At 31.3% G+C, this 22847-nt stretch overlaps 1 protein-coding gene across 1 annotated transcript in view; it reads left to right on the forward strand.

Moving 5' to 3' along the window:
- Positions 1-22847, forward strand: part of Tbc1d5 (TBC1 domain family member 5) — a 454552-nt gene that overhangs the window by 182582 nt on the left and 249123 nt on the right. The window contains exon 4 of the mRNA XM_048801010.1: positions 17275-17344. Within this exon, the coding sequence (XP_048656967.1) occupies positions 17275-17344 (70 nt within the window). The remainder of the gene's footprint in view (positions 1-17274; positions 17345-22847) is intronic.

Here is a 22847-nt window from a genome sequence, read left to right on the forward strand (position 1 = left end):
CCTTCCTTCCTTCCTTCCTTCCTTCCTTCCTTCCTTCCTTCCTTCCTATTCCCTATAGTGAGAAATCAGGGGAACAATATAGCAGCCTTAGCAAAAGAGATAATATACTTCCTATCAAAGCTTTCCCTGCTTTTTTTCTTTTCAAACAAAGCCGTTGTTGGTTAGGAGAGCTGCTGCAATTACCAGGTCACTTGTCAAACCCCTTTGCAGCTGAGAAATGAGAACAGGAAAAACAAACAAACACTCAGCCTTTGAGGAAGGGGCAGGACTATATACCAAAATCAGACTATGTCGGAGAGGGGAGAAGGACCACTGAGAAGGCCAGAACACATGAGGCTCAGGGTCATAATGCTGACCTAAGATAATATGAATCAGAAGATCAAAGAAAAACCTCCCCTATGGCTTATTCCTTTGTTGCCAATATAACAACTGTTTAGTAATAAGTACATTGCAAAAGAGACCTTCTCTGAGTACAAATGGAAGATTTAAGACTGAGTGTGGAGCTGTTATGAGGACAATAAAAGATATTTGACAGCTACCCACCCCAAAGAACAAGTGTCATTATATAATTTGAAGCCTGTGCTATACCTAGCTCACCTTTTTAATACATCATTTCAAATCTTGTGCTAAAGTCTTATCAGAAGGAAATCTGTGTCAATTTCCAAGCAATAAAGAATACCTTTTATCATATACCTCATGATTTTAATATACAAGAACTTCAACAAAAAGTTTCAAAGCACATTAATCAAGAGACAATTAGAACTCGAAACAAACAGAATTGAATCAACTGAGGAACTGTTTCATAATGATTCCTAAATAAAATAAGTTCAGTAAAGGGCGCTAATGTAAAATCTGGCAACATAAAAAATGGCATGGTTGATTTCAGCAGGGAGGTGAATACTGTCTCTGAACCAAAGGGAAGTCCTTGAAATGAAAAACATAGTAAAAGAAATGGTAAATGCTAGCAATACAAAGATTGTGGGAAGCCTTTGTTTGATCCTTGATTTCTTAGTGTTGAAGAGTTATAGTTTAGAAATACCTTTTGAATGTGAGGAATGTGGGAAATTCTTTAGGTATTCTTCCATATCTTTGTCCACAGAGAGGAACACATACTGGGTTAGACCTTATATATGTAATAAACGTGAGCAGACCATCACTTGTCCAAATGAATTCATGATATTCCCTTACAAACTCTGTTCTGCCTACTCTATCTCAATGAATGTACCAAACTGTACCTAGTTATGTAAGCTGGAAATTTAGGAATTATTATTGACATCTATTCATAACCCTTCATACCTGGTTAGACACCAGATTTATCTCCTAAATACCTGAACATCTTTCTTTCACTTTCCTTTCTTTTTTACCATTATTGCGTTAAAGCTCCTTTAATTTTTTTTTGTAGGTGGGATTTGTTTTTTATTACATTATATATAGAAAGCTCAGTGGGTTTTAATTAACTTTGGAGATATATTTTGGTAGACTATTTAAAATAGAAAGCATATGTCTTTGGAGGAGGAATGAGGATTGGGGATAAAGAGTTTAAAGAGAAAGGATATCTCAAAGAGTTGGCAATCATCCTCCAGTGAACTGAGAGGCTTCCCCAACAGACAATATTCGCCATTTCATTATGAATGCTTTATTATTTTGAACAACAGCTAAGACCCAAAATATAGTGGCTTTAAAAAGAAGGAAGCATATTAACCTTACATAACAGTCCTGAGTGCTGATTAAGCTACTCAAGATATCCTTTGTCTCTTCTCTGTTATTCCTCTACTGTTTCCTACAGTTATGCGACCTTGTCTGGAATATGGGTGTAACTGGTCCTCAACTATGTCAATATAGAAAGTGAAAGTAAACATATGCAGCAAATTAACTATGATTTTTGAATCTAATAATAAAATATTGGGGCTTGTGTTTATAGTATTTTTTGTTTCATTCTTATAGGAACATTTTAATTGTCTTACAAAAGTATTGGTCTGTGACTGGAAATTTTTAAAAAATTATCCTTCACCAAAGACCTTCCTAGTTTCCTATCCCTCCTCCTCTTCCTATGATTGTAAAGAACTTCTTAAGAGTGTAAAAGCCATTTGTAGCCTATAGGCCAAAGAAAAAGAGATCATTGACCTGATTTAGATGTTACTATTGACTGCTATTCTAGCCCATGGAAAAGAAACCTAATGGAAGGATTCAAGTATTTTGTTCGTTTGTTTTGAGTTTTTATTGTTTTTTTAAACTTATATATGCAGGGCTACTTGTAGTCACAAAGGACCTGTAAAATATAGTCTGTAGCTGGGTTGCCATATGCCCAGCGTGAAGGAGGAAATAGATTTGGAGCAACAGTATTGTGAAATACTTAAGGTTCACAAAATACAGATGCTTATATTTACGCTTCCACTATTAATCAAGTTAGTTCTTACATGGACAATGCTAGACAGGATGTTCTAGGGTGAGTAACAGCATGAATATATTTTTGTGCTTATGGAGTATGATATTTATCTGTCTTCTAAAAAATCAGTTATTGGGGTTGGGGTTGTGGCTCAGTGATAGAGCACTTGCCCAGCATATGTGAAACACTAGGTTTGATTATCAGCACAGCATATAAATAAATGAATAAAATAAAGGTGCATCAACACCTTAAAAAAATATTATTGCATAAATAATATAAATAATAAAAAAAATCAGTTATTGCATAAAATCCGATGGAGACATTGAAAGTTGTTTTACAAAACAGTATTAAATCATATATTTTATTCAAGTTATAAAATACATATCAAATATGTTAAAATGTTTGTAGAAATCTATCAGAATACTGGCAATAGTAGAATTATGTCTGTCTTTTTATTTTTCATACAAATATTCATTTGAAAATTTCTACAATGTTTCATAATTTTATCACTTTATATTTGTTTCATAATGTTAATAACTTTTAATTAATCAATTTTCTTTCTTTACCATAAACAGCTATGTAAAGATTTATGCATGGATATTTTTACTATAGAGTTATTTAGAACAGCTCAATGTTTTAAGTAAAGGAAATATCCACTGATAGAAGATGGTTAATAATTATAGAATGTTCCATCAATTACTATGTTAGGTAGCCATTTAAAATTTCATTAAAATTTTTTTAATAATAAATGAAATGCTTCTATGTATAATATGAGGAAATAATGGAACACAAAAATTGTTTATATATATATAATATATATGAGTGATACATGATTTATGTTTTATAAGAAAATGACAAAAGGGAAGTATTTTCCCCCTTGTAATTATATGATGAATTGTTTTTCCTGTCTTTTTTTTTTTTCAGTGTAGTTTTTGTCTTAATAATTTATCTTAATTTGATGCAATTCTTAATAAAGTTCCAATGACATTCTTCATAGAAATAGGAAAAGCAATAGTGAAATTCATTTGGAAAAATAAGAAGCCCAGAATAGCCGAAGCAACCCTTAGTGAGAATAGTAAAGCAGGAGGCTTCACAGTACCAGACCTTAAATTATACCAGAGAGCTATAGTAACAAAAAAGGCATGGTTTTATCACCAAAACAGACATGAAGACCAGTGGTACAGAATAGAAGACACAGAGACAAATGCACATAAATACAGTTATCTTATGCTTGACAAAGACAACATAAACATACATGGGAGAAAAGATGGCGTGTTCAAAACTGGAAAAACTGGAAATCCTTATATAGCAAAATTAAACCCCTCAATTCAGAGAGGATCAAGGATCCAGGCATTAGACCCTGCACATACTAGAAGAAAAAGTAGCCCTAAATCTATATTATGTCTGCTCAAGAACTGAATTTCTCAACCAGACTCCTAAAGCACAAAAACTAAAATAAAAAATCAACAAATAGGGTGTTATCAAACTACACTGCTTCTTCACAGCAAAGGAAACAATCAAGAACGTGAAGAGAGCCTGAAAAAATGGGACAAAATCTTTGCCGTCTGCCCCTTAGAGCATTGATCTCCAGGATATATAAAGAACTCAAAACTTCACTAAAAAAACAAATAACCCAATCAATAAATGGGCAATGGAACTATCAGGCACTTCACAGAAGAAGAAATATGATCAGTTAACAAATATATGAAAAATTGTTCAATACCTCTAGCAATTAGAGAAATGCAAATTAAAACTACAATGAGAATTCTATCTCAACTCCAGTCAGAATGGCAATTATGAAGAATACAAGTAACAATAAATGTTGGCGAGGATGTAGGTTAAAAGGTACATTCACTTATTGTTGGTGTAACTGCAAATTGGTGCAACCACTCTGTAAAGCAGTAAGGAGATTTCTCAGAAAAATTAGAATGGAACCAGCATTTGACCCAGTCGTCTCACTCCTCAGCATATACTGAAAGGACTTAAAATCAGCATGCTACAGTGACATGGCCACATTAATGTTTATAGCAGCTCAACTTATGATAGCTAAACTCTGGAACCAACCTACGTGGGCAACCTAGGTGCCCTTCAACATAATGAATGGATAAAGAAACTGGTACATAGATAGAATGGAATAGAATGGAATTTTCTTCGACCATTCAGAAGAATGAAATTATGGCATTTGCTGGTAAATGGATGAAACTGGAGAATATCATGCTAACTGAAATAATCCAAAACCAAAAGCCAAATGTTATCCAAATGATATACAGTGGTAATTCACAATAACTGGAGGGTGGGGGGAAATAGAAATTCACTAAATTAGAGAAAGGGGAATGAGAGGAATGGTGGGGGTATAGGAATAGGGAAAACGGTAGAATGAATTGAACATAACTTTCCTATGTTCATGTATGAATTCATGATCAGCGTAACTTCACATTATGTACAACCAGAAGAATGGAAAGTTATAGTCCATGTATGTATATCAAAATATACTGTTATGTATATCTAAAAAGAACAAATTTTTAAAATAATAATTTATCATGTACATAGATATTTTTTTCCTTTTTTTAATTATTTAGACATGAAGTATCCTCAACAAGCTCAACTATGAGACCATGCAAGAATTTTTAGAGGTGAAATGATTATGAGAGCCTTTATCTAAATAATTAATTAATACACTGATATTGATTAACCTGGCTGTAACATTAGGTAGGAGCAATGTGCCTGGAGGAGGAAGACACTGGGAGTGTGACTTTGGGTTATATACTTTGTCCCTGGTGAGTGTGCACATGCACACATACATACACACACACACATATACACACACTCTTCCTCTTTTAGAGCCCTAAAGTAGCTTTCTTTAAATTTTGTTTTTGTGTTTTACCCAGAATTTTTAATTATATTCAGTGGAAGAGACAGTCTGTAGCTGTGCTTCACTGAATATGGAGCTAGAATTCCTATTAGTAATGAACGATGTGCTATTTTACCGTAACTTTTATTTATTTTTTGTAGTTTAGGGTCTTTCTTATTCAAAAACCAACTTAATTTCTCACATGTATAGAGTGCTGTTTATTGAAATAAATAAAATTAATATCGTGTTTATTGTGTATGGGAATAATATATTAGAAACACAAATATTTTTCCCACCATAGAGATAATTTCACACTCTATCCTATTTAAAATATCCTAGACAGAAGAAAGCAGTTGTCTCAGCCTTTGATTCAGCTGTGCTTTCCTCTTGCCCACTTCAATCTCGTCTTCAGAGTAGCAGCCAGAATGGCTTTTTCTAAACATAAATTAATTATTTCTTCATTTTAATATTTTCTGGTGGCTTTTCATTTTACTTAGAAAACCCAGTCTTCCTCCCTTATAAAACCTTGAATCTGTAACTATGCCCTGTCTGGCAGCCCTCATCTTCTCCTGTACCTCCATCCTTCAGACACCATGACTTTATTTTCTAAATGCCAGCCTCTATTGTAAAGCTTTTGCATGTTATGTCCTTTACCCTACACATTCAAATGACTTGTTTTCTTATCACTAGAATCGCAAATCAGATACTACTATTCTGTGAATACCCTTCCTTAGATACCGAATGTCACATTATTATGCTATATTTTTATAACAGATAATTATCTGACTCTATCCTATTGTTTAGGAATTTATTTTCTTATGATTTTTTTCAACCTGTCCTTTCTCTTCATTCTGTTTTCTTCACTATGGTACTTCCAATTCCTAGAACTGGAATTGTTTGCCAGACATATAGTGGACAGTAAATATTCATTGAACAAAGGAATGAAATTTTAACAGTGGACCCTCCACCTTCTGAATATAGCCCTCATTCCTCTAAGACGTATTTAAAAAAAAAATTTTTTTTCTCTCTTTTCTCCTCTTCCTTCCCTTAAATGTTAGGGAGACTGTATTATCTTTTCTTCCTCTAGTTAATTGCCCTTGAACACACCCTCTATAGGAAGGAGATGCCTGCTGAGGATCTGGGAAGTGAACATCTCCCAAATTAACAAGTGAATCCTAAACATGCCATCAGGGCTCCTTGAGACCCCCTCCCAGAGCTTACCTGGAATGTAACCCTTGAGAGTTCCTTTAAAACCCCCTGTCCTTCCTGATGTAGAGAGTCACAGGCTTTGGGATAGGAGTCCCTGTGTTTCTCCTTTGCTAGCAAAGCAATAAACTTTCATAGTCCTTTTTCTCAAAAATGGCGTCCTCATTATTAAATTGGCATTAATTGACATTGAGGACAAGGACCAAGAGCATTCGGTTGCAAATTGTGATTGAAATATTAGGGTTTTTAAAGTGGCTCATTCCCATACTGCACAAAGTATGATAATCCGTATCAATATCCATAGCTGTTTTGTCATCAATACTTAATCTCTCTCAGTCTACTCCTGTCAATTATTTCACCCTGAAGTTCAAGTGGTCATCTAAAAACTGCAAATCTTTGGTAGTACTTTTGCTTAAAACCCCTCTGTCACAGACATCTTGTTCATCCTGAAATAAAGGCCAAGATTTTTAATAGACATTCACAGAATCTTGGCCCATACTGATCACTAGTGGAATTCTCTTTATGCTTTTTGTGGCAACGGACCCCTTCTTCAAACTTGGATGTCAGGGATGAGTTTTGAGCTTTTGCTTATTGTAACACCAGCACTAGAATATTGCAAAGAATTCTAGAAAAGTTGTCACATGATCTAGGTACATGACTAAAAGCTGGAAATAAAAAATGTATGTTAATTATGGCCCATATACAATTTGTTTACATAACTAATAATTTCCTGGTTTGGAGAAAGTGCTCAATAAATGATAACTACTTTGATATTTTTATACTCCACAAAGAATGTTTAGTTTTGTGCAGCTTGCCCATTTCCTAGCAGGTTTAACAGTGTAGCCATTATTTCTTACATTTTCTATTTAGGTTAAAAGATCATCTCTTAATAATTATGAATTATCATAAAATGGAAAATACCAGCCAGTTTATGAAATTAAAATTCTTTCTTTGAAAACCATACCTTAATACAATAGTTTTTAAATGTGATTGCAAATATAATTTGCAAAATAAAACATTTTTGTATGAATCAAAATACTTCTGGAGTGTTCTTAAAGGAATTGATTTTTTTTTAATTCTGATTTTGTATTTAAGGATTTTTAATTATTTTAATGTGATTTTTATTAGTAAAGTTTTTTTAAGACTAAAGATATGTTTAAGAATACTTACTTTTTGTTGTTTATCTAAGCTTTAGAATTTTATTATTGAATTGCTTGTTATCCCTTTAAGTAAATCTTTGGAGACCATCCTGGGCAACACAAGGGAACACCCTGTTCAAAACAAAGAAGCCAACAAAACACCCAAAAGAAGTTATTCACTGTGCTCCCATTTAAAAGACATAGATTGGATTAATTACCATGGTTCATGAATGGTATAACCTACAAATAGTTCCCAGTTGAATTTTCAAGCACCACATAAGGGAGATACCTAATATTAACTGTAAGGTAAGTACTTCAATTAATCAATGCTTTTACATTTTATGAAGTAAAATGATGTGCTGCTGAACATAGATAAAACCCTGTGTTCTACCCCAGTACTGCATAAAAAATAAATTCTAATCCTGCCGTTAAATTACCTGTTCAGTAACTTAAAAGATGAATGCTCTTTGTGGAGTATAAAAAATATCAAAGTAGTTATCATTCATTGTGCACTTTCTCCAAATTAAGAAATTATTAGTTATGTAGACAAACTGTATATGGGTCATAATTTTGTGAGCTAATTGTGATCCAACAATTTTACCTCTTTATGTAATAAATGTGGATGATATGACTCAGATTACTTTTGTCTTGGAATTCTGTTTTCTTGATTGATGGTTGGTCTTTGGTGTTTTTTGAGACATTAAGCTGCTTTAATTCCATCAAGGACCTAGAAGAGTGCCAGTCATAACAAAAATACACATTTCAGTTGTGTGCCATTACATGTTAAATTAAATAGCATAGTTCTACTTGTATCTTTGAATTTAGTTCTTGTTTTTATTTAGTTACAGAATCATTAATGAATTCTTAGTTTGGTTTATTCTGTTTTTCTGATGTATATATAATGTTGTCAATCTCTTCTTCATTTTTATGAAAAAATACCTGAGGTCAGATGCTTTACAAAGAAAAAAGGCTCAGTTTATTTCAGTTTTGGAAAATAAAAAATTAAGACTCAGTATCTACATTGACTAGGCCTGTAGTGACAGCATCAATGTAATGCAAGTATGAAAGTGAGACATCCTGTGCAACAGGAAGCCAGGGAATGGAAAGTTTGTGGTCTTGCACTTTTATAGCAAGCAACTCCTCTCATGAGAACTAACTTGGATCCCACAAGAGACCCTAGTCTGTTAATCCCTTCTGAGGCCTAACAATCTCCCACTATGTTACACCTCTTAAGGATCCTATCACCTCTTAACATTGCCCCATTGATGACTAGGTTTCCAACACCTGGAACTTTAGGAGGGACAAGCAATTTCCAAATAATAATAAATCTTGTCAAATGTGTTAGTTTAAGTTCATTACTAGATTAACTTTATATACATTTTATAAATCCCAAGAAACATTTACATATATTAAAGTTATGAATTTGATGGCTTTATTTGTCAAGCCTATGATTTTGTTTAAATTTATTGCCTCTCCCTTTTTCTTTATATCACATTTAATGTTTAGTGTGATCAATGTCAGGAAGGATGCAGAAATCTATGTACTGCACTTGTATAATTTATAATATATTTTGGTCAATTAAAATGTTTATTAGAAATAATGCTTTTTAATTAGTAAGAAAAAAGTTGCATTTTTTTACTTTTTAAGTTATTGTTAGTATATTCTCTTTATAGAGAATAATCTTTTATTCTGTTGGAATTAACATTATACATATACCAATTAAATTGTTAAAAATGATAGCTAAATTTTACTCAGGATTTACATTTTGCATGTAAGATACTAAGCACTTCATATATACTTTAAACTTCTAACTATATGATATGTTAAAGAGTTATTGTCTACATTTTATAGATGAGGAAATTTGAGATATTGAGCATTTAAGTAATAGAATGAGTAGCATATACCAAAGTCCATTTAGCCTTATCTGAATGGTGATGCTATTTTCATGACTCCCTTTTATAGTTTCATTAAATGAATGTGACAGGTTAGTTTCAACAAATAAGTAAAACTTTCTCCTGGAGGGGGAAAATTAGTTTAACCAAAGATCAGCAGCAAAATATTTATTCTTAAAAAGCTGTGAGAAATAAAAAGTTAGTTTGTTTTCAGAGTATAGTATTTACCCTTAATTGCATCCAATTGTAGCCATTTTAATTACAGCCCTTCTCTTTGCCCACCCCAGTTTTTAAACTGGCTAATTACATAGATGGTAACTTTGAACTCCTCCATTCAGGTCAAGGGGAGCTCTGTGTTATGGATAAAAACAGACACACTGCTCAGGTGTTCTTGCTAGCCAGATTAGGTAGCATGCCCTTCTGGCAGAAGGAAAGTTTGCCTTGCCCACTCATTTCCGAGGTTTGTTTGATTTCTTGTGGCATCTTGGTATTTCTAACAAAGCTGAAACCAATTTGTGTTTATATAGACCCCTGTCCCCATAGCCTTTTATATGGCTGTCCATCAGTTTAGTCATCTGTCTCCAGATAAATTTTTGAATTAATTATATTTAGGAATTTCCCACTTTTCTTCTATTAATGATTCCTAGCTTCATTTCCTATGGTTCAGTGAAGATAATTAGTAGTATTTCAGTCCTTTAAAATATATCAACATTTATTTTAAGCCTGATATGTGGTCTGTTGTGGAGAATCTTCCACGTTTAGTGGAGACATTTGTGTCTTCTACTGCATAGAGTGTTCTGCATATGTGTCTTAGGTCTGATTTGGTTCATAATGTTTTTCAGTTCTTTTATCTCCTTATTGTTCTGCCTATATGTCTTAATCATTATTGAAAATTGAATTTTGAAGTCTCAAATTTGTCTTTTGAATTCTATCAGTATTTGCTTCATTTATCTAGTTGTTTGGTGAGTATATTTATAATTACTGTATCTTCTTGATGGACTAGCACTTTTGTCAACATTGAATTGTTTTGTCTCTTAATACAGGTCTTGACTTAGCTTCTATGTTGTCCAATATTAGCTGAGTCATCTCATCTTTTTTTGGCTTTTGGCTATTTTTGTGTGGAATATGTGGGCTCTCTTTGTTTATTTGTGTCTTTGAATCTTAAGTGAGTCTTTCTTAGATCACATGTATGAGATTTTTTTTTTTAATCCAGTCTTCCCATGGTTGCCTTTTGATTGAAAAGTTTAATTCTCATAAATTCCATTACTGATAAGACAGAATTCTTCATGCTATTTTACTATTTTATTTCCTGTAGGTTTTATTGCTTTTTCCCCTTTTGTTTCCTCCAGTACTACTTTTTTTGTGTGCTTTTATGTTTTATAGTGATGATTTTGGTTTCCTATTGTGTAATTATTTTAGGCAAATTTTTTTTATTATCATACAGATTCCTTTAACATAATATATTTATACCAATGTAGTTCAGGTTGATACCAGCTTAATTTTGTAGTGTACAAAATATTCTTTTGTACAGCTCTGTTCTCATACTCTTATTTCCATTTTTCACAAATTGCATTTATTTATACATTGTTGACCAGTAACAGATTTAGAATTCCTCTTTTATGCATTTGTCTTTGAAATTTCATTTGAAATAGGGGGATTTATAAGCCTTAAATGTACAATAACATTCCTTTTTTGTTTACTCTCTTTTCTAGAAATTTTTCTTTCCAAAACTGTTAGTTATGTCTGTTGTCTTTGTAACCTGAAGAATAGCTCTTGAAAGACACCTTTAAATTTTCTTCTTAGGTGTATCTAGTATTGTTGAACTCTGCTTTTGTTTCTAGGAATATCTTAATTTTCCCCTCGTTTTTGAAGAACTGTATGACAGGATAAAAAATCCTTTGTTGACAGGCTTTTTCTTCATCTCACTGTCTTTTATCCTGCAGCCTTTCTGCTGAGAAATTAGTTGTTAATCTTGTCAAGGATACTTTGTACTGAGTGGTCACTGCTCTTTTGCTTTTTTCACAATTCTTTAACACTTTACTTTTAATGAATCTTGATGAGTCTGTTCTACTTGGAGTTCATCAAATTTAGGAAGTTGTTAGCCATTTTCATTTCAACTATTATTTTGGGGAAGGGTACCAGGGATTGAACTGGAGGGCACTCAACCCCTGAGTCACATCCTCAGCCTATTTTGTATTTTATTTAGAGAGTGTCTCACTGAGCTGCTTAGTGCCTGACTTTTTCTTAGGCTGGCTTGGAACTCATAATCTTCCTGAGCTGCTGGGACTACAGGCATGTGATGCGCACAGCATTTCAAATATTCTTTTACCCCTTTCTCTCTACCATTTCTGGGACTCATATCATTTATTGGTTGGTCTGTTTATTATCACTCAAGTTTCGTAGTCTCTGATCAGTTTTTGTCTTGATTTTTTTTTTCTGCTCCTCATACGTAATAAGTTGTTCTATGTTCAAACCTGCCAACAATGTGATCTGTCTCCTAACCCCTGTTTTTGACACCTCTCGTGAATGTTCATTTCAGTTATTTTTCAACTCCAGAATTTGTTTTCCTTTATAATTTCTGCTTCTTTATCTATGTTGTTATTTTATTCATATTGTTTTTGTTGTTTCTGTTCATTGCCTGTGTTTTTAAAAAATATTTATTTTGTAGGTATAGGTGGACACAATATCTTTATTTTATATTTATGTGATGCTGAGGATCAAACCCAGTGCCACACACATGCTAGGCGAGGGCTGTACCTCTGAGCCACAACCCCAGCCTGTGTTTTCTTTTTGAACATCCTTGAGATAATTGTTTTCAAATTGTTGTCTTGTAAATTCCATTTCTAGAATTCCATGGGGATGATTTCAGTCAGGTTGTTTTGTTTCTCTGAATTGTTCATAGTCTTTTTTTGTTTGTATACCTTGTGGGGTTTTATTGAAAAGTTGATATTTGAATATTATAATTTGGTAACTTAGAAATCAGATTTTTCCTTCCCCAGGTTTTGCTATTTTTGGTATTTTAGAAGACTAATTGTTTAGTGAATTTCCCAATCCTTGGGCAAGTATTTATTTTGTGTCATATGCAGTCACTGAAGTCTTTGTTTCCTAGCTTATATTCAGATAGGGTTTTGACAGAGATATCCTTCAATGTCAGGGGTTATACAAAGTAACAAAGCCAAACCCTAAATCTCTTCCTATCTTTGCAAATCAGCCCTTCAACATTTGGTCAAGCTTGCACTAATCCAGAGTTTTGACAAAGTTGGTTTGATGCTTACTTTTTATTTCTGTTGGAAGAATGAGTAATTGGAATTCCATAATCTGTCATTTTGCTTTTCCTCTTCTTGAATTTTATTTTATTCTGCTTCTGGTTAAGAATTCTATTAATAATTTGATAGGAATAAAAATGTTTTCTTGGTGTTGGGGTTGTAGCTCGGTGATAGATTACTTTCCTGGCACATGTAAGGCACTGAGTTTGATGATCCATACCACATCACAATAAATAACAAAATAAAACAAAGGTATGGTATACATCTACAACTTAAAATTTTTTCTTAAAGTTTTCTTAAAAATGGTGAACTTGAAAATTGTTTACAGTAGTCCCTATGTATTTCTGTTTTATGTCTGAGTTTTCACTATTACAAAAATAATTTGTATTATTTAGAATACTAAATATGGCCACTAAATCATTAGGATGCTATAATTAACAATAGAAGAAAGAAAATTATAAAAGTCACAAATTTCTGGTATTGACTTTAGCACTAATTCTTAGATCTCATGGGCATTCCTGTATTTTTAGCACAAATAATTAGCATAAGGAGGCTGATAATTACCCTGATATATGAAATGATGTAATAATCTTTAATGGCTCCTGTGTATATGGATGATGTTAAGACACTATCCTTTGTCTTTACTATATCAACGTGTGAATATACTTTATAGATTTTTTTTTAAAAATGTACCTTTTAAGGTGTTTTAAATTGAATGAAAACATTTCAGTAGTGTAATGTAATTCATTTAAAACGCACAAATATTTCAAGTGCTTACTAAACCCATAGATTTGTTTTCATCTTGTTTTGAACCAAGTCATTCTCTCCCCAACCCCATTGCTACTAAATATCATATAACTGTGTTGTCGATTGAATAATAATTCAGAGACTAAGACTTTTTATATGTATGCCTTTCAGAATCCATACCTAGTGTGATGTGATACTTTCATTCAGTGTTTTCAGATGTAAATTGAAGGCACATTTGAGTAGGTGTGCTTATTCAGAGTGTTATTCTGCCTCTTTTTAACTTAACCTAGTTTAAAATCACTGGTTCTCCTTTCATGAAGCAGACAGATGTTTGTGCATAAAAAAGTACTACAGAAATCTATTGTAAACCTACCTTCATTTAGCATGATTTCAACAATGCATAGATAGAACTGATTTAGCTAAACATAACTGCAGTTAAAGCTAAGAGTCCAGATTCCATTATACTTTTTTGAAATTTAAGTCACAATTGTACACTATAGATTTAATAAATTAGATACATATGCTACAAATTACTGTTGAAAAATACTAGCCTTTTGTATCTTCATTTAATTTAATGCAACTAACAGTATTTTTTAAAATCGGCCAACTTATTTTAATAAGTGTGAATGTTATGCATTCATTTTGCGAAGTTGCGTGCTAATTAGTGAAAGATCGATGTTATATCAATTTCAAACTTCAAATTTGGTTCACAAGTAATGCTGAGTTGTTTCTGTAGATATAGAATTATTGTACATTGTTATATAGTAACAGATCTAATGAATGTTATATTGCATATAATTTATGTATATATTTAAAATGCATAAGTTAAATAAATATGTCCAAATTATTTTACTCATTAGTTTACAGTAGGTATTGAAATACCTTTAAAAACCAAATTGTATTCTAAAAATTTACCCGATTGTTAAATTACTTTTCAAGCAAGTGTAAGAAAATCTATTATTGTAAAACACATTTAGGTATTTGTGCTCTCTGATCATTTAAAGGTCTTTGTGTAAGATTACTTTAATAATGTATTTATGTGTGTGTGTATGGCTGGAAAACAGCCTGTACATTCTTGTTGCTGTTATGGCTACCTGACAACTTACTTCAGGAATTAGAATAGCAACTGAAAACATCATATCAAACTCTCTTGCACCCTCTGTTGTTATTTTTGGGAAACACTGCAATACATTCTTTTGGTTGTATTGTTATTACACTTATTTAAGTCCCTGATAAAATCAATAGTTTATTATACTTACCTCCAAACTAGATTCAACAGTAAAGGAAAATTTGTTTATAAGTCTTAATTTTTTTATGTTGCAGCCCCCTTTTTTCATATAATTTAAATGAAAAAGGAGCCTTGTCTGTTTCTTTGATTTCTCCTTGTTACCAGTTTTTAACTCCATGTTTCATACAAATGAAAGTCTTTGCAGGATGTAGTACCTTATTTGTACAGTTTTCCAGAATTGCAGATTCTGTATGTTCTTTTGTAAACCTTTCAATAGTGAGTTTGCTTCCAAAAGAAGAGTCTGAAGTCGTCCATACTAAAATTAAGAATTTATAACTGTACGGAACAGATGTTTTCATAAACATTTGCTATAATTAATTTCAACTAGAGGATTGAAGGAACAAAGCAGTTTTTCCCTCTTCAAAACTTTATTGCCTTTTTCCCATATAACAAACTCTGAAATCTTTTCTCTAATATTGTTAGTGAGTGAAATGACTGTGCTCCTTATTTGGTATGTTTTTGAGAACAAAAACTGCTTTTTTTTTTTTTTAATTACTGTCTTTTGTACCTGGAAAGTTACGTTTAATGTGGCATTTTATTTGATTTACAGTTATAAACTGAAAGAAACCTTTGTACTATCTTATGGTAATAAAAACCTGTTTAAAAAAAAAACAAAAGCTTCTTATTTGAATGATTTTATATGTGATCTGATAAATCAGCTTAAAGGAAAAATATTCTGTCAGTAGGATTTTATGTATTTAAATAATCTAAACCTTTAGTTTTAAGGAGAAAGAAGGCTCATATTTTAAGTGTATAATAAAGTTCTTATTCTGTTCTGATATGGAACATTTCACAGGAAACGTCTGCAAGCTGTTAAATAACATGTGTTAAAGGAAATTTTCGTTTAGCAATGCAGACAAATTTTCTTTAAATCTTATTTATTATAATAGTAGTAAATTTCTAAAAGAAAATTAATTACATATGTGAGTTTATCTTACCCTTGTTTTCAAAGAATTAACAACAAATACACATCTTGACTAATCTTAAAACATATAAATTTTTGGATTATTTTCTCCTATAAATTGTCATCATTTTTGAGTGATGTGATCCACCTTAGCACTTTTTCATTTAAAGAAAAAAATACCTGGAAATATATTTTGAAAAAAGAGTAGAATTAAAAGTTTAGTAAACAGGCTCAGTCCATTTCTGATCTTTTTGAACTATTTGGCATAGCAGCAAAATACCTTGAAAAAAACCAACATTCTTGACTAATCTGTCAAATATAAAATGTGTAAAAAAATAGGTAGCTGTCATTAAAATTACATTTCAGTTTTCAGTAACTATTTAATGAGCAGCATAATTATAGAAGTATGGTACCTTAAGTACTATACTCAATAATTAAAAATAATCTCTTTAAACTGAAAGCTCCATAATTACTATTTGACTTAACTAGAACCACTGTGATGATCTCCAGTGGCACCTAAGTTTGTTCAAAGTGAATTAAAAGTATAAATTAATATTGTATAAACCATGGAATTATTAACTTTTAAATATTCTAAAAACAAACATAACCTGATGTTTGAAAGCTATATTATAGGAATTAGGAATATGAAAGTTAATTAGATTCTAGTTTTTTAAGTTAATTTTTAAGAACAAATGATGTGCTTAATTGTATTATACTATGATTTTAGAAAAATCTATAAAGCATATGTTTTAAAAATTAAACTATTAAATTTTTGTCAAGAATGCATATTTTACATTGGAGCATTGCTAAGCTGCTTTTTCCTAAAAAAAAAAAAAAAAAAAAAAAAAAATTAGTAAATTTATTTGTGTTCAATAGTGTTTAAAACTGACATGTATGAATTTGTTCTAAATTTGATTTTATAAATATGCTGGTTTTTTAAGTGAAAATGTTTTTCTAAATGCTATAATTGACAAATACTTTTTGGTGATTTTTTTTTTATGTTTTAAATGGCTAACTTTCTAAGTTCAAAGAAACTTTTGGCATAAAAAGGCATATTATAAAGTTCATATTATAAATTTACTGATGACTACCTCTGAAGCTTTTGTTTTACCTCTCTGCTTAGAAAATTCCTTTCCTAGACAGCAGCAAAATATGAACAAGAAAATCTTGTAGGTCTGCCCTCTGCTCACTCTCATTTTTGGCTGTACCAGTGGTCAGAATGGGTGACCTAGATAATAACAAAATAACAAAAGCATTGCCATTGCTTATAAACATTAACTTAAAATGAAAAGGTTTACAAGTTTTGGTTTTGTCTGTGATTCATAAAATGAAATGAACTATGCTTCATTTGTTCTTGTTAGCAATGACTTTGGTAGTATTACTAACCAAATCAAGAATGGTGGTGTTTATATTTGGCAATCAAATGAATTTTTTGCCTAAATGGCTCGAAATACAAAAGGTAATTGGAGAGGGATAAAGAAATATATGTTTTGTTGAGTATTATATATCATAGAGCTGTCAAACAGTAGTTTTTCAGTTGAAATATTCAATTTTGTAATCTCCATTATTTCTGTGTTTTTAAATTTTTTTTCTAGGAGATTCAAATAAAAATGGAAGAAGAACAAGTTCTACCTTAGACTCTGAGGGGACTTTTAATTCATATAGGTAGGTGGTGAATACATGGATGCGTAACAAGATAATTTATAATTTTATAGGATTACAACCTTAGAATAGGGAGGAACTCGTACTATCTGTGCTTTAAAAGGATTATTGACGTGTAAATAGCATTGCAGTCTGTATCTTAGACAACAGAAAACATTCTGAATTCTTGAATAAATGATCATTGCTAATATCTGTTGTTATCCTATAGGAGGAAAATTGAAATGAATAGTGTAGTTCTAAGCTTCATTATAATCCATTTTTAGTTATCTTTTTCTGGTATTTCTGTTATAGTACTAAAGGCTTTCGTTTGTTTAAATTTCTTGCTAAAAGAGAATGTACTGCTCATGAGTGCCTAAGGGAGCTTAAAATGTAATTTGTGATTGAATTAAGTGCTGTTTGTTAATATCCTGTTTGGGATCTTTAGCAAACAGGACAGTTACATCTCAATTAGTAATTAAAAAAAAAAAAAACAACAAAACACCAGTTTAAAAATATGTAATTTAATCTTGTTTTTTTAACTTTTTCTCCATAATTTGGTTTTACTGAAGTCAATGTTTATGAATTTTATTCCTTATAACAGAGAAACCCAGGAAAAAGAAAGATGAAAGTTATTTTCAGTAATATTTAAAAATCCATACACTAAACCAAAATGGTGTCATAACTTGATTGTTTTCTTTTAGGAAAAAAAGTACAGATTTATTATTAGTATATTTAAGCATTGTAGATGGCAGTGCACATTTTTGAAGAGATAACTTCAATTGGAATTAAGTGTCCTTATGATTTATTAGTTCTAATAATGTGTAACAACACTATAAAATATATTTTAAGAATCACTGTACTCTTGGAAACCCATTTGAATATTAAACTGTATCTCCTTTTCTACAATAAATATGGAATATATGCTTAGTTTATATTTTTGTTTTTATACATATTATGTTTCCTTAATTGGAACCATGTCATTTGTTTCTTAAGATTCCAGGCAGGCTTTTAACATTTAGAAAAGAGCCTTATTACATAGTAGGCATTTAATAATAATGTAGTGAATGAAAAGTTCTTACAATTTGTTTATGAATTCTAGAAATGAGATGATAATTGAAACACTTGACATCTTTATTTTATGCCAATTGGGGTCTGTACAAATAATCAGTCATTTAAGTGTCAGTGATACTAGATAAAGCTATGTTCCCATGGTGTTCTAGAAAGGTATTATCACAGCAGTAAAACTCATATGTTGTCATTATATTTTCACTGTACTCATCCTACCTTAAAACTATTGCAATTCTCCCAATCTTTCTTTTAGTTTGAAAATTGACATATGAAATGATAGGTAGATTCCACTCTCTTAATATGTCACAAATATTCACAATTACCACCAAGAAAGCTAAATATAAAAAAATAGTTAAGCAAGTATTAATGATTTGGCATGTAACTGGGGAATGTGAATATGATAATACATATTATGGTAATATTATTACGTGTAAATACAGTAAAAACAAAGGGGGGAAAGTAAATATTTTAAAGGAAGGAAGACTTCTCAACATGTTATACATTTTTTGGCTATTTATGTTCTACAATTACATTTGTAGTTTAATCACATTAAATAATGGACATAACATAATGGTAAAGTTTTAATGTGAAGATATAGCATTATCTTATAGTTCCTTTTGTCCTCGAGTAGCTTGGGGATTACTGTATTTTAGTATTATTGAATGTTAACTTTATTTTGAAAATGAACTCTTAGTGCAACTTGGAACAATAAATGATAATGCTGTTAACTAAATATTTTTAATCAATGCCTGTCACTTGTAATGCCATGATATTAATGTATTATTATAATTAAAATGGCAAGATAAAAGCTTTGGTAGTACAGTATGTAAAAATGGGCCAGTGCTGCTATTAGATGGCATTATAGTATATAAGGTATGAAATGAATATTTTTCTAGTCAGTAGGCAATAACTGTTTAATAAGCTTACTTGTGAATTTGACATTTGGGTTAAATGTACAATTCTTAGAAGCACAGCTCTGGGGTATATTTTCATTGTAAGGTTAACTGACAAAACCTCAAAATAGTTTCTGAATCATATTAAAATAGTATCAGAATTGTCAAATTTACTTTGTAAATGAAAATTATTTTTCTGATATCATTGTAGTTCTTCAAACTATTTAGAAATAGGTTACCAGAAAAACATATTTTACAGCCCTGAAACATGCTTTGGTGTAACAGTCTACCTTTGTATTATTTAACCTACCTCAGAATCATAACCTTCCTTTATAAACAACTTGGACTTTTATACTAGCACCAGCTCACTCAGGATATGTATACTTGTGTCTAGGATAAATACTACTAGCTTTAGTCTCATCCATAAAAGAGGCAATATAATTTCTAACCTGCCTTAGTTTGCATAACTGTTTTAAAGACTGAGGTAAAATGTGTAAAACAAAGGTTTTTGAAAATCGAAATGCAAAGCCATAGTAGTAATATTTGGGGCTCATGTGTACATTACATTGCCTCACTATTTACACCCTTTTATAACATGCACTGATGTTTTATTAACTTTGTCTTATTGGTCACTTAAGTCTGTTTTTCCTATCATTTGTGTTCTTGTAGTATTACATTGTCAAGTTTTGAGGGGTCATAGTCTCAGGGTATTTGTTTTTAAAAATATCTGTACAGAATGTTTTGGTTGAAATCCTTTGAAGTGAGGATAATAAAATTCAGTTGATATAAGGAATTTAATAGGATAATGTCACATGGTAAATGCTGAATAAATATTAGTTGCTTTTATGTTCTAGTCAGTGTCATCATCATCACTGTCATCATCATTAACCTTTTGGTTTTGTAGCAAGTTTTATAGTGCTCTAATATAGAAACAGCAAAAGGAGGAGAGAAAAGAATTCTTACAGGAAAATAACTTGTCTTTTAGCAGAAAAGGAGCTTAAAGCTTATGAATCAGCTTAACTTGAGGCTCTGTGCCAGGCACAATATTCTTCATTACCTTCCTGCAGTGTATTTGTACACCTAGTAAAGGTGAAGGGAAGATATTTTACTAATGAATTCAAAGACGGATATCTAGAACTTTATTAACAAATAAGTTTTGAAATTTAAAATCAGTGGGTTCTAACTATAGCTTTATGTGCCTAAAGTTCATAGAAATTGTGTTTTTTTATTTGTTTGTTTTTTAAATAGGCTAGGAGGCTTTACTTTAGATTTGTATCTTCTCATGGTTTTACCTTATTGAGTCAGATAGGTTGGGTACAGCTGTATTTAACTCCTAAACCAGTATGATTATCTTATGGTGTTTGAGTGTTAGAGCTGATCTTGTTTTAAACGTTTTGGTTAAAAATCTGATTTATGCCTCCAACTAATTTGCAGATGATGATAAAGTGGAAAATTTGTAAGAATTGAGAAGACATTGGTTTTATGAATGATATCTTGTGCTTTTAAAAGACCAATGTTAATGTTTATGATCAGACTATAGGCTTTCTTTATTTCTTACTTAACCAATAAAGTGGAGAGTCTGGCTTGCTGGGTGTGAAAGAAGAGAAGCAGTTTTCTGATTACTGGTTTGCAGTGGCCATTTAACTTAATGAATCCATCCAGCACAGGGCTATATGGTAGAAGGAATATTCTTTCTCTTCCACCCCTCCTCCTCCCAAGGGCAGCTGACCTTCCTCTCGCCAAAAGAGGCAAGCCCCTTGCCAGCACATACGACTGCAGACTATTACATTAATCTGTTTAGCTATAGTACCAGCTGCTTGCATGTTTTTAATTATCTTATTAGATGTTATAACAGTGACCTATGAAATAAATTGAAGGTGAACATTTTTAAACTTTTATTACTGTTTCTTAATCTTTTTGATCAAATTATAACTTTTTACAAAAGTTCATAGGAAATCTATGTAGTGATTTTTTCCCAGATATAATGTCATGATTCCCAATATAGAAAATATCTTCATTTTTTGCTTTATTTATTGATAAGAATTAGATTGTGTTTTTAGTCAAAAAATTCATGGTAAATTTGGCTTACTAGTCAATTTATAGAAAACTCAGACCAGTTATTTGGCATTTGCTTGGGAACTCAAAATATTGCTTAATTTTCACACATCATCTTGGCATTGTATAAACAGCCTATGATAGAATGAAAATCATTGTGGCTTATTTTAAAATAAATTAGTACATTATACTTAACTCTTGATTTTCTAGATTCTTATATATACAGTAAGAAATCATCTGGTTTACTCTATTTTTCTCAATTTAATTTCACATGGTACTATGTATGTGTGTATTTTTTCAAACTATCCTGTAAGGAAAATGTACTACTGTATTTTGACAATTGGAAGACTTTCAGATAATAAATTGTAAATGCAAAGTTGACTTCAAGATACACACAGAATAATCAAAACTGATGATGGTTCAATTACAAGTCATAGCCACTAAGCTAAAGATTATAAGAATTTAGTAAGGAATCATGGTGTTGAATTAAAAGTAAGTTGTATGTAAAAACAACTGCAGAAATACTAATGTGTGTCTTTTTAGTTAATAAATCCTACAACTCGGACAGTGGTGTGACTTTGGCAATTAAAATTTTTTGAAGACTTGCCTACTTGTTTTTTTTTTTTCGAAAATATACATACTTCTTCAATCTTTCTTCTAAAGAGGTGCTATATTTTGTATTCCAAAAGGACATTTGTTGAAGAATATGGTGTATTCTGTAGCTCAATCAAAGGGTGTTTTACGTTGGGAAAAGTGTTTTAAAACTTACAAGTAGGTTTAGCTTTTGCATCTAAAAGTTAAATCTTTTCCTGAACAAGGATATATTCATTCATTTGAACATTCTTTGATCACTAAATCATAAAATAGTTTTCTTTAAATCATTTTAAAAATAGGTGAAAAGGTTTATTACAAAGATTTTTCTGTCCCTGGTTTACATGTAATCAGTACCTTCAGAGCATTTATTTTTAGTTAATACCTTTTATATTTGTATGTAAGAAGTAATGTATCATTAAAATAAAAATGGAGAAATGGTTATAAATATTAAAGGAAAAATAACAGAGCAAAGGCGTACTTTGAATTAAAAATTTTAAATTCAGAAAATTCCTATTAATACTCCTAGAATGATATATTTTTGCTGATCTTGTTGTTTTTAAGAATCCAGACTTCCTAGCACACCTAAGTCCCTGGGTTTAATCCCCAGCACCATGCACACATGTGCATGCACACAACACACACGTTCTCCCTCACATACAAAAATATTGGCTCACTAGAATCTATTTTTGCTGAAAGTTATAGTAAAGAGACCAATCTGAATTATCCATCCCTGTCCCCCACCACCCAATCATCTTAAATTCTTAAGACCTTGTCCTTTTAATTGCTTTTCCATCATTTCATAGCTTAGTAGTAAGTAGAAGAGGAGGAAAGAGGGCCTAGAATTAAGATTCTTTACTGAATTCTTTTCTGAATTTGTTGTATTGTTTATATTTTGTTGTGAATCTATATAATTATAT

This window comes from Marmota marmota, unplaced genomic scaffold, assembly GCF_001458135.2.
Source record: "Marmota marmota marmota unplaced genomic scaffold, marMar, whole genome shotgun sequence".
Classification (NCBI taxonomy): Eukaryota; Metazoa; Chordata; class Mammalia; order Rodentia; family Sciuridae; genus Marmota; species Marmota marmota.